The sequence below is a fragment of the Anomaloglossus baeobatrachus genome, chromosome 4 (genome assembly GCF_048569485.1).
Source record: "Anomaloglossus baeobatrachus isolate aAnoBae1 chromosome 4, aAnoBae1.hap1, whole genome shotgun sequence".
NCBI classification, from domain to species: domain Eukaryota; kingdom Metazoa; phylum Chordata; class Amphibia; order Anura; family Aromobatidae; genus Anomaloglossus; species Anomaloglossus baeobatrachus.
This window is the reverse complement of record NC_134356.1, coordinates 470,591,968-470,610,261: the sequence shown is the minus strand read 5'-3', so window position 1 is coordinate 470,610,261 and position 18,294 is coordinate 470,591,968. Positions and strand designations below refer to the sequence as shown.

The window sequence follows — 18,294 nt, the reverse complement described above, 5'->3', positions numbered from 1 at the left end:
CCCCCAGACCTGCCAGTCAGGAGAGGGGCGGGACGCTGGCCACTTCTATGAATCGGTCGCGCCGGCCGCTGGAACTGCGGCGCGGCTGGCACTTGTGGTGCGCCGGGGACTTCAGCGCGGCACGCGCTTTTACGGCGGCCGCGCTGTTAACTCGAGTCCCCGGCTTCTGGGCCTAGTCTCCCTTCGTTACCGCCCACAGCCCTGACAGTCAGGGTAGGGGCGTGACGCTGCATAGAGCAGCGCTGAGAGCTGGAGTATGTTTTGCATACTCCACCCCTCTCACTGTGTGCACTGTGAATCCGGATTCCCGCACTTTCTCAGGCACGCCCACGGCTTCCTTCTCTACAAGGACGCTGGCAGCCATTAGTGTCAGTTTCTGTACGATACAGAGACAAGTGTGGAAGACCCTGGCATTCTGATAGTCACACAATCGCTGTAACAGGCGTTAAGCAGCACCTGTGGTGCTAACCCCACTAGTGCAGAAGTGCACTTATAGATATGCTTGTACTATATACATTGCACTGTTTGGTCGCACGTTGTATATACCCTCCTGGATTATGCGCAGGAGTTATCAGCATATTCTCTGTGTAAAACAAAGGTGCAGAACCACATGTTTTTCTATACAGCTGGTACAGCATGTACGGCTATACGGCCGGCAGGTTACATAGACTCCCATTATATGCACTAATGGCCAGGGGATGAGGACGGTGTCTGCAGTATTTACTGACAGTTTTTCTGAGACTATGGCTATGATACTAGAAGCCTAGCAGTCCGGACATGTCTCTCACAATATGGGCACTGTTGAATCATTGATCCATGGCCCCCCTCAGTGTGAATAACTAACAACGCATCCCAGAGTCACGGCTCTGCACGGACGTCAGTCCCAGACAGGCGGCCTCGGTTTCATCAGGGTCCTAACAGAAGGACTCGCTGTGTAATGAGGCGGAAGTAGCGGCTCAGGATTCTGATCCTGAGACCGCTCTCAATCTGGATACTCCTGATTGTGACGCCATAGTAAATAATCTTATAGCGTCCATCTATAGAATGTGGGTTATTTCTCACAGCTCCTCCAGTGGAGGAGTCAGCTTCACGTATTTTTCTGGACCACTCTGCCTTCAGAGAGGCAGTCCAGGAACACCACGCTTATCCAGATATGCGCTTCTCCAAACGGCTTAGGATACACGTTATCCCTGTCCCCTGACTTGGTCAAGGACTGGACCCAATGTCCCGAGCGGCATCCTCCAATCTCCAGGCTTGTAGCTAGATCCATAGTTGCAGTGGGAGATGGAACTGCAAACTCAAAGATGCCACTGACAGACAGATGGATCTCTGGTCGAAAGCCATCTATGAGGCTGTCGGCGTTGGCTCCGGCATTCTCTCCCTTGGGGCACTCCAAGCTATTTCAGCTTGTCTTACACAGATTGACACGGTTACACGTACATCTGTGCCGCAGGTGGCATCCTTAACCTCTCAAATGTCTGCATTTGTTTCTTACGCGATTCAGGTTATCCTGGACTCTGCGAACCGTGCGGCGGTAGCCTCCGCTACTCCGTGTTTTTAAGCAGAGCCTGGTCTGCTCGTTAAGTGAATGGAAGGCAGATCTGCTTCCAAAAAAGGTTGCCTAACCAGTCGCCTTTTTCTGCTGACCGACTGTTTGGTGAGCGTTGGATGTAACCATTAAACAGTCCAGGGGTAAGGATTCATCCTTTCCTCAGCCCGGACACAACAAACCCCAACAGAGCAAGAGGCAGTCGGGGTTTTCGGCCTTTTCGAGGCTCGGGCAGGTCCCATTTTTCCTCGTCCAATGTGGACTCAAAAGGATCAGAGGAGCTAAGATTCTTAGCGGGCTCAGTCTCGCCCAAAAAAGCGACAGTCTGAAAACCCGCTTCCAAGGCGGCTTCCTCATGACTTGCGGCCTCGGTCGGTAGCAGGCTCTCCCGCCTTGGCGATATTTAGCTGCCATAGGTCAATGACCATTGAGTGTGAGACATTCTGTCTCACGGGTACAGGATAGAGCTCACTTCTCGTCCCCCAACTCGATTCTTCAGAATTTCTCCACCTCCCGGCCGGGCCGCTGCTCTTCTGCAAACAGGGTGCACTCTATAGGCAGAAAGAGTGATGACCCCCGTTCCTCTTCAGGAACAAGGTCACGGTTTACCCCAAATTCTTTGCGGTACCTATAACAACGGGCCGTTCCGTCCCGTTCTGGATCTAAAAATGCTCAGCAAGCTCGTGGACACCAGGCGGTTCCGGATGGATTCCCTCCGCCATGTCATCGCCTCAAGGTCCCAAGGATATTTCCTAGCATCGTTAGGCATCAAGGATGCTTATCCACACGTGCCGATTGATCCAGAGCACTAGCGTTTCTACGCTTCGTTATAGGAGACGGACACCTTCTGTTCGTAGCTCTACCTTCCGGCTAGCGACAGTCCAACTGGTCTTCGCCAAGGTCAGGGCAGCAGTAGTCACAGTCCTGCACTCTCAGGGTCACTCTGTGGTCCCGTATTTAGACGATCTACTTGTCAAGGCACTCTCTTAGGAAACATGCCAACACTGCCCGAACGTTGCGCTGGAGACTCTCTAGAGTTTTGGGTGGATCATCAACTTGTTAAAGTCAGATCCGACCCCGACCCTATCGATAACATATCTAGGCATAGAGTTTCTTACTCTCTCAGCGATAGTGAAGCTGCCGCTAGACAAACAGCATTCACTACGGGCTGCAAGCTCTTCTTTAAGAACCAGTCGCACACATTGAGACGCCTCATGCACTTCCTACGTAAGATGGTAGCAATGGAGGCAGTTCCTTTCGCGCAGTTTTACTGCGTCCACTACAATGGGACATTCTCCGCCAATGGGACAAGGAGTCGACGTCCCTCAACAGAGTCGTCGTTCTTTCTCAGGCGGCCAAGGAATCTCTACGGTGGTGGCTTCTTCTCACCTCTTGGTCAAAAAGAAGGTCCTTCCTATCCCCGTCCTGGGCGATAGTTACGACAGACGCGAGTCTATCAGGGTGGGGAGCAGTTTTTCTCCACTACAGCGCTCAGGGTACGTGGACTCAGCAAGAGTCCACTCTTCAGATCAATGTTCTTGAACACAGAGCAGTGTATCTTGCCCTACAAACCTTCCAACAGCGGCTGGAAAGCAAGCATATCCGACTTCAGTCGGACAGCTCCACAGCGGTGGCATACATCAACCACCAAGGAAGAACGCGCAACCGGCAAGCCTTCCAGGAAGTCCGGCAGGTTCTGATGTGGGTGGATGACACGGCATCCACCATATCCACAATTCACATCCCAAGTGTGGAAACTAGGAAGCTGACTTCCTAAGTCGCTGAGGTGTGGCCGAAAGAGTATGGTCTCCTCACCCGGACGGGTTGCAGGAGATCTGGCGCCGCTGACAGAGGCCGGACGTCGATCTAATGGCGTCACGGCACAACAACAATGTGCCAGCTTCATGGCACGGTTTCACAATCATCGAGCTCTGGCGGCAAACGCCTTAGTTCAGCATTGGTCGCAGTTCCAGCTCCCTTAGGTGCCACCTCTGGCATTGTTGCCCAGAGTACTGCGCTAGATCAAGACCGACTGCGGCCGCGCCATCCTCGTCGCTACAAATTGGCCGAGGATGTTGTGGTACTCGGTTCTGTGGTGCCTCACGGTAGGCTAACCGGGGGCACTACCAGACCAATCAGACTGGCTGTCTCAAGGGCCATTCTTCCATTTGAATTCTACGGCCCTCAACCGGATGGTGTGGCATTGAGTCCTGGAACCTAGTGTCGTCAGGATTACCTCTGGACGTGGTTGCCACCATGAGACAGGCTAGCATACCAACGTCCGCCAAGATTGACCACAGGACGTGGAAGATGTTCTTATCTCGGTGCTCGGCGCAGGGTGTTTCTCCCTGGCCGGTTGCATCGTCTATGTTTCCTTCCTTCCTGCAATCTAGGTAGGAAAATGGGTTGTCGCTCAGTTCCCTTTAGGGACAAGTCTCAGCGCTATCTGTATTTTTTCAGAAACGACGACTTCCTCAGGTACGCACGTTCCTACGGGGAGTTTGTCTTCTCAGCACTCCGTACAAGCGGCCGTTAGAGCCCTGAGATCTGAACAAGGTTCTAATTGCTCTCCAGATGCCGCCTTTCGAGCCTTTGAAGGATGTCTCCCTTCCCGTTTTTCACGGGAAGTGGCCTTCTAGTAACGGTCTCGTCTCTTAGGAGAGTTTCCGAGCTAGCAACGCTCTCATACAAACTCCCTTCCTGGTCCTTCACCAGGACAGGGTAGTTCTGCGTCCGGTTCCGGAATTTCTCCCTAAGGTGGTATCCCATTTTCATATCAATCAGGATATCACCTCACCTTCTTGTGTCCTCGTCCAGTCCATCAATTTCAGAAAGATTTGCATCTGTTGGTTCTGGTGAGAGCACTCAGGTTCTACTTCCCGCATGGCGCTCCTGCGCCACCCGGATGCACTCTTTGTCCTTGTCGCTGATCGGCGTAAACAGTCGCAAGCTTCCAGATCCACCCTTGCTCGGGGGATCGAGGAACCAATTCTTGAAACCTACAGTTCTACTGGGCTTCTGGTTCTCTCAAGGCCGAAGGCCCATTCTACCAGAGCCGTGGGTGCATCCTGGGCATTACGGCACCAGGCTACGGCTCAGCAGGTGTGTCAGGCACCCACCTGGTCGAGTCTACTTACTTTTACCAAGCATTATCAGATGCATACCTACGCTTCGGCAGACGCCAGCCTAGGTAGATAAGTCATTCAGGCGGCGGTTGGCCACCTGTAGGAGAGGGCCGTTTGACGGCCCTATCATGAGGTATTCTTTTACCCACCCAGGGATTGCTTTTGGACATCCCAATTGTCTGGGTCTCCCAATGGAGCGACAAAGAAGAAGGGAATTTTGTTTACTTACCGTAAATTCCTTTTCTTCTAGCTCCAATTGGGAGACCCAGCACCCGCCCTGTTTTCTCGGGGTTTTTCTGTTTTTTCGGGTACACATGTTGTTCATGTGGCATGGTTCAGTTCTCCGATGTTTCCTCGGATTGAATTGGTCTTTAAACCAGTTATTGGCTTTCCTCCTTCTTGCTTTGGCACTAAAACTGGTGAGCCAGTGATCCCACTGGGGGTGTATAGCCAGAAGGGGAGGGGCCTTACACTTTTAAGTGTAATACTTTGTGTGGCCTCCGGAGGCAATAGCTATACACCCAATTGTCTGGGTCTCCCAATTGGAGCTAGAAGAAAAGGAATTTACGGTAAGTAAACAAAATTCCCTTCTTTAGACATCAAAGTGCTGGAAATGTTGTAAAATAAAAACACAGGTTACTTTCCTGATAAATCTTCTACTTCTGCAGTGTTAAGTTGACTGTCCCCATCATTTTTTTTGTATGTTTTCTTGGAGCGGTGAAGTGTACTAATCAACGTGACTGCTGCAGCCAATCACAGGGCTCAGCGGTGATACTATGGGTATGCTACTCCTCGGGGAAAATGAGCATCATCAGGGATCACTGGGGAGCCTTAATTTTGTTTTTTTTTTTTTTTTTTTCATTTTGTAACGTTTCCTGCTGCTGGTTTCATGTCTTTATCCCTCAGACTACCCCTTTATTAACTACAATTATAGTCTGCTGTAAGTGTGTCTGTATAACCTCCTCCTTCTTAGTATAAATATGTTAATATACACTTAGTGAGTCACTGTAATCTCCTCTAAAATACTCAATCAGCCATAATTTGCTGTCTAGACATTACTATACCCTTTTATTACATTTGGCTATAAATACAGCTCTGGTAAAAATTAAGAGACCCCTGCAAAATTGTCAGTTTTTCTGATTTTTCCCTATAGGTGTATTTGAGTAAAATGTAAATTGTTTTTTATTCTATAAACTACTGATAACATGTCTCCGAATTTCCAAGCAATAAATTTTGTATTTATTTTCTGAAAATGAGAAATTGTCAAAATAACAAAGAAATACATTGCTTTCAGACCTCAAATAATGCAAATAAAACAAGTTCACAATCATTTAGAAACAACAATACTAATGTTTTTAATGCTTTCATACGTTCGTCACAAAGTTTAATCTGCCCAAACCCAGCCTTGCTGAAGCATTCCCAGATCATCACCGATCCTCCACCAAATTTCACAGTGGGTGCAAGACACTGGCTTGTACGCCTCTCTAGGTCTCCTTCTAACCATTAGACGACCAGGTGTTGGGCAAAGCTGAAAATTAGACTCAGAGAAGATTACCTTACTCCTGAAATTGGGCAGATTAAACTTTGCGAAGGACGTATGAATCAAGCCGCATACAAGGTTATCCTGGATATACAGTTTCTTCCTTCTGCTCAGGCAATATTAGCCAACTCTGAGGACTGTTTTTTCCAGCAGGAGAATGTGCCGTGCCACACAGCTAGGTCAATCAATGTGTGGGTGAATGACCACCACACCAAAACCCTGTCCTGGCCAGCCCAATCTACAGACCTGAACCCCATTGAAAACCTCTGGAATATAAGCAAGCGGAAGATGGATAGTCACAAGCCATCAAACAAAGAAGAACTGCTTAAATCTTGGCACCAGGAGTGGCATAAGGTCACCCAAAAGCAGTGTGAAAAACTGGTGGAAAGCATGCCAAGACGCGTGAAAATTGTGATTTAAAAATCATGGTTATTCCACAAAATGTTGATTTACATTTTACTCAAATATACCTATAAAGAGAAAAATGTGAAAAACTGACAATTTTGCAGCGGTCTCTTTTTTTTTTTTTTTGTAAGAGTTGTATGTGTTGTATACAGTGAGCAGATTATCAGCTTTGGATGGGGTGTTTGGTTCTTAGCCCCTTACTGCTTTATGTCTGATTTATTATATGTCAACTATACAAATTATGCGAAGTAGCACGCAATGTATATATGTTCTTGTTTTCAAATGTCAAAGGATGGCAGATGACCTCCAATCTGAGTTATCCTTTATCCTTGGAATAGGGGATAACTTCCAAGCTTGATTAGTCCTTTAACCATGCAAAGGACAAGAGCAAAAACTATACATTACAGATAAGCTCTTGCTTTACACCAGAAGAGCTAATTTCCTCTCAAAATTCATGTCAGCCTGTATTCACCCCCAGCATTTACCCCCTGAGGTCATCGGCAGCGTTGGACTGGGGTGTCTGGGGCTCACCAGAGGAATTGACTCCAGGGGCCCACCCTACAGCGACCTGCAAATACCTGTTCGCCGTTATCCCCGTTATAGTGGAGCACTGACTGTGAAGCACAGGCGGCTCCTGCACATCTCCTGTACACACAGTAACTGATGTACAATTACAGTAGTTTGCAGTAAGGGGCATCTTTGGTGACAAGTGATCACCGATCCACAGGTCTGGTAGGTGATCACTTATTGAATGAATGGATGAGGGGACGAGTCGGACATGAGCTCCACTTTCATGGGGATAAAAGTTGCACGATGTGTGCAGGTCCCAGCAGTCAGTCCCCACAGATGAATAAGTTATCACTTATCCTTAGGAGACGTTCAGTGTTTGGTCAGGATCTTACATCAGTATTTCTAAGCCAAATCTAAGAGTGGGTTGAAAATACAGAGGTGTTTCTATTAGACTTTTCCTCTGATTTTTACCACTCCTGGTTTTGGCTACAAATACTGAGGTAAAATACTGACCAACTATTCAACGTGTGGACGTGGCCTTAGAATAGGCGATTACTTAGCATATTTGTGCAGTGTAATAGTCACAGGACAGGGAGGGGTTAAACATTCAAGTATTTAATCTCTACTGGAAATAATTTTCCCTTTATTGATAGAGCGAAAGTGACCTCCAGGCACAACACAGTCCACTATACCAAGGCCAATACCACATAAAAAGGGAGAAATACCACCACACTGTGACCAATAACATATTGCCACCAGATAGTAACCGAATACAACCACATACAAGATCGAAATACCGCCACACCATAATCAAAGCACATAATGACCGAATATTACCACATACAAGGGAGAAATACCTCAACACTATTACCAGACCACATACAGCAGAGAAATACCACCACACTGTAGCCAGACCACATGTTACCACCACACAGTGCCCGAATAATACTACAATAATGATAATGAATAAAAACCACAATACTAATAACACTTATTATATCATCAGTGCCATTATACACAGGAGTTCTGTATATAGTGTCAGTGTACAGGTAATAGTGATCACCAGTGACATTAATTAGTGACATTATACACAGGAGCTCTATATATAGTGTATATGTTGTATAATGTGTGTGTGTGTATACATAGTGTATACGGAGTGTGTACACATGTAATACACTGACTTACCAGTGACGTCTCTAGCTGACGTTATTCACCTTGACTTTTCCTCTTCATCCGGCACTGACCGCCATCACTTTTTCCTGCCATGACGCGACTTTGCAGAAAATAACAGTCACCTATAGTCAATCACTCCCAGAGCACATTCCTCACTTTTCCCCCAATTTCTACACCATGGGTTGGTGGCACACAGTACTAGGGGCGTACACCGCAGCAGGAGGCTCACTGCAGCGGGGAGGCAGGAGGCTCACTGCAGCGGGGAGGCAGGAGGCTCACTGCAGCGGGGAGGCAGAATTGCTTACCTGGTGCTTGCTTGTGCTCTTCTGTGCGGCCCTGGGGTTGATGGATGTCGGTGCGGTGCTGAGGAACTCCTCTGCCTCAGTCCTGCCACCGCACCGTTCAAATGTATGTGGGCCTAAAAGATGCGCATACGTTTGAATATGAGAGGTGCAGACTGCAGGCCTGAGGACTCCTGTACTGCAAGGACCTGTGGTGAGTCACATGACTGTGATGTCACCACAGGTCCTGCTACAACCATGGAAACTGCAGAGATCGTACAGATTATTCTGTGTGATCACTGCAGTTTATGATTGAAAGGATGGGGGCCCATCAGAGCATGGGGGCCCAGTCTGCCCACTAAACACCCTAGCCCAGCCCGCGGTAACAAGCCCGCAGTACCCCGCTCCATATAAAGCATGGGGGCCCACCCGGATGGGGGCCCACCGGAGTATGCTCCAGTGCTCCGCTGGGCCAGTCCGACATGGTCATAGCATTCTATTCTGTAGTTTTGCAATGCATTGAAAATGTGATTTGTAGTTTAAAGTGACTTTTAAACTATATCTGCAATGTTTCCAGGCTGCTTCTTGTGCATCACTGCAATACACTTTAGTTAATGTATGTGTGGTAGGTTCTATGGCCTTAGCACTATATTAACTACGCATTATGTGGGCTTGCTCATACTGGCATATAATATGGAGGACAATGTGAAAAAAATCTTGAATTGTACTCTTAACCATTGTTGGTCAATGAGGCTGCGCAGATCTGCAAGTTTTTCCTTAGCTCTGATTGAACTGCAATTGACATGAGTCTTGGATCACATGCATCCATACAAGTCTATGGGTGTGCGAGAAACTTCAGACTGCGCTGATGACATCCGAGTGCAGACCGATTATACGCAGAGACAGGCAATGGAGAAGACAGAGATTAATGTCTCCATCTTCTCCTCACACGTGATCAGATTCTTGCATGTGAGAGAATTGGACACTCACCCGCACAACAGAGGGATCTGGTGTTATTAGTATATTGCATCCGATGTTATACGTCAGTGTGACCGCGGCCTTATTCTGACCATCAAAGAGCAGCAGAAATCTGAGGAACTGATGCAACTGTGAATACGTCCAATCGTTGTGATGCTTCGGTGCAGACCTTTGTGTCTTAATGCTTTCAAGTTACAAACCATGCCATGAGTATACGGATCCTTTAGCTCAGAGGTTCCTAACCTGTGGTTTGATGCGTCAGCATCTGCTTTAGCAAAGCTCTATGAAGTGCAGGTCTTAAGATGGTGACTTTTGTGAGTAGCCCCGCACAGATCTGGGCATGTGGATAAATATAATTAAACTGGAGATAGGGTGATAGTGCCAGTTAGGGTACTTTCACACATCCGGTTTGAGCACTGCGGCTCAATCCGGCTGTGAAAACTATGCAACGGATGCGGCGAAAACACCGCATCCTTTGCATAAGTTTTTACATGCGGCCCGTCCGGTTTTTTCCGGTTGCGGCATGCTACTGAGCATGCGCAGTGGAAAAAACCGCATGCGGCGAGCGGATGCGTTTTTTTCCGCATCGCGTCGCATCCGGCCTCCATAGGTATGCATTGAAAAATGCGCCGCAGCGGCCGGATGCGGCGCGATGCGGTGTTTTTTGCCGGAGCAAAAAACGTTGCAGGGAACGTTCGATCCGGCCGCGGCATCGGCTAAATCTGCCGCATGCGGCAAAAACCGGACCGAACGCAAGCCCCCTGCGGCACAATACGGCACTAATGTAAGTCTATGCAAAAAAAAAAACGCAACCGGCGTTACAAAAGCCGGTTGCGGTTTTTCTGCAGAACGCCGTATTGTGCCGCAGAGCAAAAATCCGGATGTGTGAAAGTAGCCTTAGATATTGGTGCTATAGTGTGGCGGGAGTGTGTTTGATGCATGAATACCCCACCGGGGTACAGTGGGAACCCCCTGGATGTAAGTGTGCTGCCTGTAAGGCTTGTGTTTTCTGTTGGGGAGCTATGACTGTCATATTGGGACTGTGGGCTCTTAGTGTCATTGCTGTGGAAGGGAGGAAATCCTGTGAATGTGGCCCGTGACCATGTATCACAGCTGAACGTGGCTGCGGGCCTCTGCTTTACATCATACCCTAGTCCTGCAGTAATCCCATTGAGCAGCCGTGTATTAGAAGCATCCGGCATGCACATACTCACAATAGGGAACTTTCTACGGTACTGCACCACACCCACTGAGGGCACCTACCTGCTCTATAGACCATGCACAGGCACTCCGAAAAGGACACATGATCTATTCAGTTGGAATATTCATTTGTGTGTTAATTATTGTTTTCAATGTAGTGGAAGACAGTTACTGCTGTATAATGGTGGTTGTGTCTGCCTTCCCCCTGTGAATGAGGTTGGAGCCTACTATGTGACTTTGGGAGGGGGCCACACACCTCATACTTTATACCAGTACATGGGAGACTTAGACTATGTGCATACGCTGCTTTTTTTTTTTTTGACTCTGCGTTTTTCTGCATTTTTGGCCGCTAAAAACGCACAAAAACTCACCCGCGGCAAAAAAAGTGGCAAAAAATGCATGCATTTTTACCGCGATTTGGTGTTTTTTTGCTGCGTTTATGATTTCTACGTTTTTCTGCGTTTTTCCCCATCGCATTGCATGGGGGGAAAACGCAGAAAAACGCAGGAAAGAATTGACATGTCCTTTAAAAAAAAAAAAAGCTCAAAAACGCAGCTTAAAAAAAAAGTTGTGTGCAGACAGCAAAAATGAAAACTCATAGACTTTGCTGGGGAAGCAAAATCATGCAGTTTTGAAGCCAAAAACGCACCCGAAAAACGCACTGTGTGAGCTTACCCATGCAAGCAAAGAACCAGATAAAGTAAATATTATGTGGCATGGCTCCAATCAACTCAAGTGCTGCCAAGCAACAATAAAATATCATTTGGCTCCAAAATTCTTACACTAAGGCTATGTGCCCACGCTACAGGATTTATCGCGGATTTGACGCGGATTTTGACGCGGATTTAGCGCGGATTTGCCGAAAATCTGCAGCACAGCTACTCCCCAGCCATTTCAATGGCATTTTGGAAATGCTGTGCCCATGCTGCGGATTTTTCCGCTGCGGATTTTGCCGCGGATTTTGATGCGGAACAAACTGCAGCATGTCAATTGTTTGGTGCGGATTTGGTGCGGATTTTCTGTTTTGAATGGGGAAAAAAAAAAAAATAAAATCCGCATCAAAATCCGCGGCAAATCCGCGGTAAATCCGCGGTAAATCCGCGGCAAATCCGCGGGTGCGGATTTGCCGCGAAAGTTGCGGATTTTCAGGCAAAAAAATCCGCAGGGACCTTTTACTGTGGACACATAGCCTTACTATCCAAAAGTGCCCTAGTATTTTTTTTTTTCTCAAAATATTTTGACCCTATGCGTCACATTCAGAAAAGATCTCATCCCAGCTGTTTAATTATTACATCTAAAGAATCAAATGTGTGAGAAATGCTGCAAAGGAAGGTGAAAGATATGCCGTTCATTTTATTTTAAAGATTAATTTGTGTGACTATTGTAATTGCTAGGAATTATTTGGACTATATGACTGTACCATTGAATTTTTACATACCAGCTATTTATGGAACTTCCCTCTATAAGGCCCGAGTCAGTATTGTACTTGCGCCTGTTTTTATGGCTCGGTTTTGGTGTTTACTTGTTTAATTTGTACCTGATGTGCGGTTTTTGTGTTGTTTTTATTTTTATATTCCCTATTTGCATTTTTTTTTTTTTAATTCTATTGTAGGTAGAGTTTGGTTTAAGGTGTTTTTTGGCTGATTAATCATTTGCTATTTTTTAATTCTTTTATTTATTTTTTTTTTTTTTTTTGATACCTCCACTCCTCCCTTCACCCCCTGGACTGGTTTATGTGCGCCTGTTATTTTGGTTCAATATTTTTGCCATTTTGCTTGTTGCACAGATTTTTGCACTAAAAAGTAGACAGATGCCATGTTTGACTTTACACAATAGTCATGAACATTTTTAAAGAATTTGGTGCAAAAAAGTCAATGAATTGCAACGTAAAATACAGACAAGTCATGTAAAAAATAAAGCAAATGTTGAATCTGGGCCTGTAAATATGAATTGTGTGTATAGACGAGGGTCATCTTTGTGAAAACCCTTCTGCATAGAAAGCTGCCATCCATGTAGCCGTACACCAGTGTCTCCTAGGTATAGTTACTTGCGTGCAGTTCATAAACTCTTTAGTTCTCCCCGGTGTTCCCTCATTTGAGTGATTTCTAGCTTATATACAATTGTCATCAATATTTGCAGCTCTGAAAGCCCCTTGTTGCCTGGGGTGAATCTAAACCTCAGAAGGGTATGCCTAACGTTTGAGACGTGGTCATGCTACCTTCAATTTGGTACTAAAGCCAACATCTAAAGTATCCATCTGAATAAAGCCTACAGGTACCTTCCCCTGAGGGACGTACAGCAGGTTTTCCACTATGAAACAGCTTGTTGCCATTCTGCTGTGTTATAGTAGGAGCATTGTGGATTTCTAGAAATCTCATTCAGTCTGCAGTGAAAACTGCTGGATTTTGGGGGGTAGGGTTTCCCCCTTATTGCAATCCATCGGGAGGATGAAATGTATGGAGAGGTCTCTGCATACCCTTGTTTTTTTGTTTTATATGCTGTATGTATAAAGGTAAATAAACTCCATCTGTATCTTCTTCCCCTAGGCTCCAGGATTTGGATTTGGGATCGCAATATCTGGAGGCAGAGATAACCCCCATTTTCAGAGTGGAGAAACGTCGATTGTCATCTCAGATGTTCTCAAAGGAGGGCCTGCAGAAGGCTTGCTGCAGTAAGAGCTCATACATTACACTTGGCATGCTGTTTTACAGTAGCTCATCCATAAGTTTGCTAGTTTATTTTCCCTATACGCATTCACTAACTGATCAGCATAATAAATTGCTAGCAGGTCACAAATCCCCCAATTGTATGCGTTCCACGACGTTTCTTATACACTACTCTTGATGAATATCCGTTCTCTCTTCTGTGTGGGCCGCAGGTTTTTTCCAGTAGTGTTTCCTCCTATTCGTCAATCCTTTATTTGACAAGCAGAGAGCACAGTTGATAAATGGCCTGTGTTGCCAACTGCAAAGAGGTCTCTTCTGTAATGAAATGGCCCTGCATAATTGAGCTTTGTAATGAAATGGTCATTGATCTGTTAATGTGCTGTATGTATTTCGGAACACATCCCAGCATTGCTCTCATGAACCTCTGTGCCGCTCAACTTATTGCATTAAAAGCTGAACTTTAATATTCTTTACGCCTTCGGTGTGTCCTACTTTTTTTTTTTTTCCCAGGGCCATAACTTTAATTTTCCGTCGACATATAAGTATGCGGGACAAGTTGTAGGTTTCAATGACACCTTTTATTTTTCATTCGATGTACTGCCAAATGGGTGGAAACATTTCAAGTTTGGTAAAATTGCAAAAAACCCCAAAACAATATATCATGATTTATTTTTTGCTCTTTTGATTTTATGGTATTCATTGTTCTGATAAATATGATGACTTGTGGGGATGGTTCTCCAGGTCAGAACGATTACAGCATTACTAAACCTTTATAGTTTAAAGGGAACCTGTCACCAGTTCTTTTCACTATTAAACTAAAAGTCTCACCTTCTGCAGCTCCTGGGCTGCATTCTATGAAGGTGTACCTTGTCCCTGACTCCCCTTGCAGACCCCAAAAAAATAACTTTATAAAACCTGGCCGTTACATATGCTAATGACCTGTTGTGGCTCAGATGGGCATGCTCTTTTTCAGCTCCTGTCCCCTTCCTGCCGCTGTTCGTTGTCCTCCTTTCTTAATTGACGTGATGACGCCTCCGTCATCATCCATGTTGCTCTTTCAAATCTCGCCCCTATGCAGTCATGTTGGCTCGCACAGGCGCAGTTTACTCTGCCATATTGTGGGCAGAGCAGAAAACATAGCTGCCCTTGCACGCTGGTGAGCTATTTGCGCAGGCGCGAGATTATGGTCGGCGCTGTGCATGGCCTCACTGCGTCATCCTCGTGTCCGACCTAATCCTCGTGCCTGCACATTTAGCTCACTGGCGCGCGAGGGCAGCTATGTTTTCTGCTCTGCCCGCGATATGGCAGAGCGAACTGCGCCTGCGCGAGCCGCCATAACTGCACAGGCGCGAGATTTGAAAGAGCAACATGGATGATGACGGAGGCGTCCTCGCGTCAATTAAGAAAGGAGGACAGCGAACAGCGACAGTAGCCGAAAAAGAGCACGCCCATCTGAGCCACACAAGTCATTAGCATATGTAACGGCCAGGTTTTATAAAGTTTATTTTTAAGGTCTGCAAGGGGAGTCGGGGAACAAGGTGCACCTTTATAGAATGCAGCCCAGGAGCTGCAGAGGGTGATACTTTTAGTTTAATAGTAAAAAAAACTGGTGACAGGTTCCCTTTAAAGGAAATCTGTCATCCTTTTGCTTTTTTTTTTTCTTATTAATATGGGCATACAGGTGGCATACCTGGGTGCCTCCTAGATGATGGGTTGTTTAGCAAAATCTGCTGCCCAGAAGAGGACTGCCTCTGGTCTTCATTATGCAAGATTCCTCGTCCCATTCTCTTCCCTAGTGTCCCTGTGACATCAGGTGTGCGGCTGTAAATCTGGCACCTGTGCGTTCTGCCTGCCATCCCTCGCTGTACTGTTCGGCACTTCTGTGGACACAGGCTTCAGTTTTGCTGTGCGCAGTCGCTGGGTAGTTACTGCTGCCTCACAGTGCAGGGAGGGACGGCAGGCAGAATGCACAGCTACGCACCTGATGTCACAGGGACACCCGGGAAGAGAAGGGGGAGGAGGAATCCTGTACAATGAAGACCGGAGGCAGGCTTATCTTCCGGGAAGCACACGCCCCATATAGAAGATATGAAACTGGGTTTTTGCCCAACGACGACTCCGCAAGGAGGCATACAGGTATGACTAATTTTATATTTATGCCACTTGTATGTCGTATTAATTTCTAGCTTAATAAACTCGAGGGTGACAGATGCCCTTTAAGTGGTGAACTAGAAATTGGAAATTTGTGGGGTTTTTTTAAAAAAAAAAAAAATTAACAAATTCTTGTCACTGTTTTTCGTTTATTGGTCATTGGAACCGTTTGAGGGCTTGAATATCTAATGTTTATTTTATATTTTACATGTAGATATATATTCTCTATTAATACCACAGCGCCTTACAGACGGGATCATCACTGACCCCATTGGTGTACTCACAATCTAAATTCACACAAACCCACACAATTCGCCACCTTGCAACTGTAACTTCTGATTAGTCTAAAGTTAGAAGTTACCGTATTTTGTTTTTACAGGGAACCTGTCACCAGATTTTTCGCAAATAAACTAAAAGAATCCCCTTCTGCAGCTCCTGGGCTGCATTCTAGAAAGGTTCCTCTTGCTACTGGCCCCCCTTTCAGACCTAAATTTAAATTTATAATACTTTATAAAATCTTACCTTTTGGTATGCTAATGAGGTTTTCTGGCCACTGGGGCGGGCTGTTTTTCTTCCGTTATTCCCTTTCCTGCCTCTGTTCGCCGCCCTCATGTAACGCAGTGCTTTTGAGTTCTCGCGCATGCCCAGTGGCACTATTGCGGGACTGAGCATTGTGCAAATTGCGAGCGCTGGTGAGGTTATTGCGCAGGCACGAGATTATGGGCGGCGCTGGAATGTCATCACCAGCGTCATTCAAGTATCCGTCCATAATCTCATGCACGCGGTAATAGGTAACGTGGATGATATGGCCAGCGCTAGCGCATAACGGTGGAGGCAGAGGGCAAAGCGCGGGCACGAGATTATGGACGGGTACTTGGATGACGCTGGTAATGACATTCCAGCGCCGCCCATGATCTCGCACCTGCACAATCACCTCACCAGCGCTCGCAATTTGCACAATGCTCAGTCCCGCGATAGTGTCACTGCGCATGCGCAAGAACTCAAAAGCACTGCGTTACATGAGGGCGGTGCCCTCATGTATGTAAATGAACAATGAGGGACGGTGAACAGCGGCAGGAGAGGGAATAACGGACGAAAAACAGCCCGCCCCAGTGGCCAGAAAACCTCATTAGCATACCAAAAGGTAAGATTTTATAAAGTGTTTAGGTCTGAAAGGGGGCCAGTAGCAAGAGGAACCTTTCTAGAATGCAGCCCAGGAGCTGCAGAAGGGGATTCTTTTAGTTTAATTGTGAAAATTCTGGTGACAGGTTCCCTTTAAAAGATGCACTGGATTATAAGACACCCCAAAATTTAAAGGGGGGGGGCTGTCCATCTTATACTCCGACGGTGTCTTACCGGGAGGTGCTAGAGTAGGGTGATGTTGCTGGCTGCGCTGGCTCTGTGGATCAGGGCGGTGCAGCGGATGTCACGGTGGTGGTGAGGGCTTCAAAGAAATGGCGCACAGTCAGCGCATGCGCAGACTGAGCGCTTGGCTCAATGACAAGCTGAGATCTCATCTGCGTACACGCCACCTCCGGGTGCCGTTTTCCTTAAGTCCACTACTGGGAGATCAATGGGCCAGAGGGGCGTGTGCGCAGGTCGGCAGGTCACCAATCTCTGCAGACAGATTGGAGTGACGCTGGAAACGGATGAAGACGGTGTCAGGTGAGTATGTGACAGGGGGCTTAAAGCACTACCACTACAGTGTTGCAATAAAAAAAACAAAAAACGGTGGAATGGTGCTTTTAAGTATATTTTACCACCGGCTTGTTTCCCTTTTTCTCTACTCCCGCCTCCCTCTTCTTTGATTAACGGCTTTGGTTTCGTGATGCCAGAAAAGTGTGGACATAAATGGAAAACAAGCATGTGGGAAGATGCACTTAAAACCTACTGATCTGGCATGTAATGATAAAAATCCAATGCTTGATAGATGTGAAAATGGTCTGCTTTTGCCAATTCTTGGTGGTAAGCTGGGAGTCTTAAGACTTCTGGGAAATGTAGTATAGTGTATATCTTATGCTTAACTTGCATAACCCTAGTGTTGGCCTGTATGACTGGCATTCATCAGCATTGGTCTCCTCCTAAAGACTGTTAGATGGTATCTACACATACACTGCCATATGCTGTGCTGCCTTCTCTTGGAGTCCCAGTAAAATACACATTTCTTACAGTATATGCACTGCATGTGGTAACCTGACCATAATGTGCTTGTTTAACAGCTCTTATCAAAACCATAGGTGTAGAGGAGCAGAGGTCTGATTATTTTTGCTTATGACTGGCCCTGGCCTTCTGGGAAGGATTAGCACAAGACTTCAGTGTTGGAGAATTGGCTCCTTTCAGCTGTGCTCTTGTGAGGTGACGCTCTGGTGTTGGGTGGGAAGTTCTCGCTCGCAGTTGGCGTTGGATGTGGTTGTGTGCTGGCCATTTGAGGTCCTTCACATGCTTCACGCCAACCATAAGTTTGTGCCTTGCTTTGTGCATTGAGGAACATTCATGTTACAAAAAGATACCATCATCCCTCCCCCAATAAATGTTACTGTAGGCACTGTTCATTCTGGAAGGGCTTGTTAACACGTTGCGTTTTTTGCTGCATTTTCTTTCCCTTGAATTTTTTTGTGAGGATTTAATGCAGCATGTTACAGTACAGTGGAACCTCGCTTAACGAGTAACCCAGTTAGCGAGTATTTTGCCTAACGAGCAAAGCTTGCTGTAAATT

At 46.5% G+C, this 18,294-nt stretch overlaps 1 protein-coding gene across 18 annotated transcripts in view; it reads left to right on the top strand.

The window, feature by feature from the left end:
• TJP1 (tight junction protein 1) overlaps positions 1-18,294 on the top strand; it is a 739,774-nt gene that overhangs the window by 604,964 nt on the left and 116,516 nt on the right. For all 18 annotated transcript variants that reach the window (XM_075345691.1, XM_075345702.1, XM_075345705.1 and 15 more), the window contains one exon: positions 13,308-13,432. In XM_075345691.1, the coding sequence (XP_075201806.1) occupies positions 13,308-13,432 (125 nt within the window). The remainder of the gene's footprint in view (positions 1-13,307; positions 13,433-18,294) is intronic.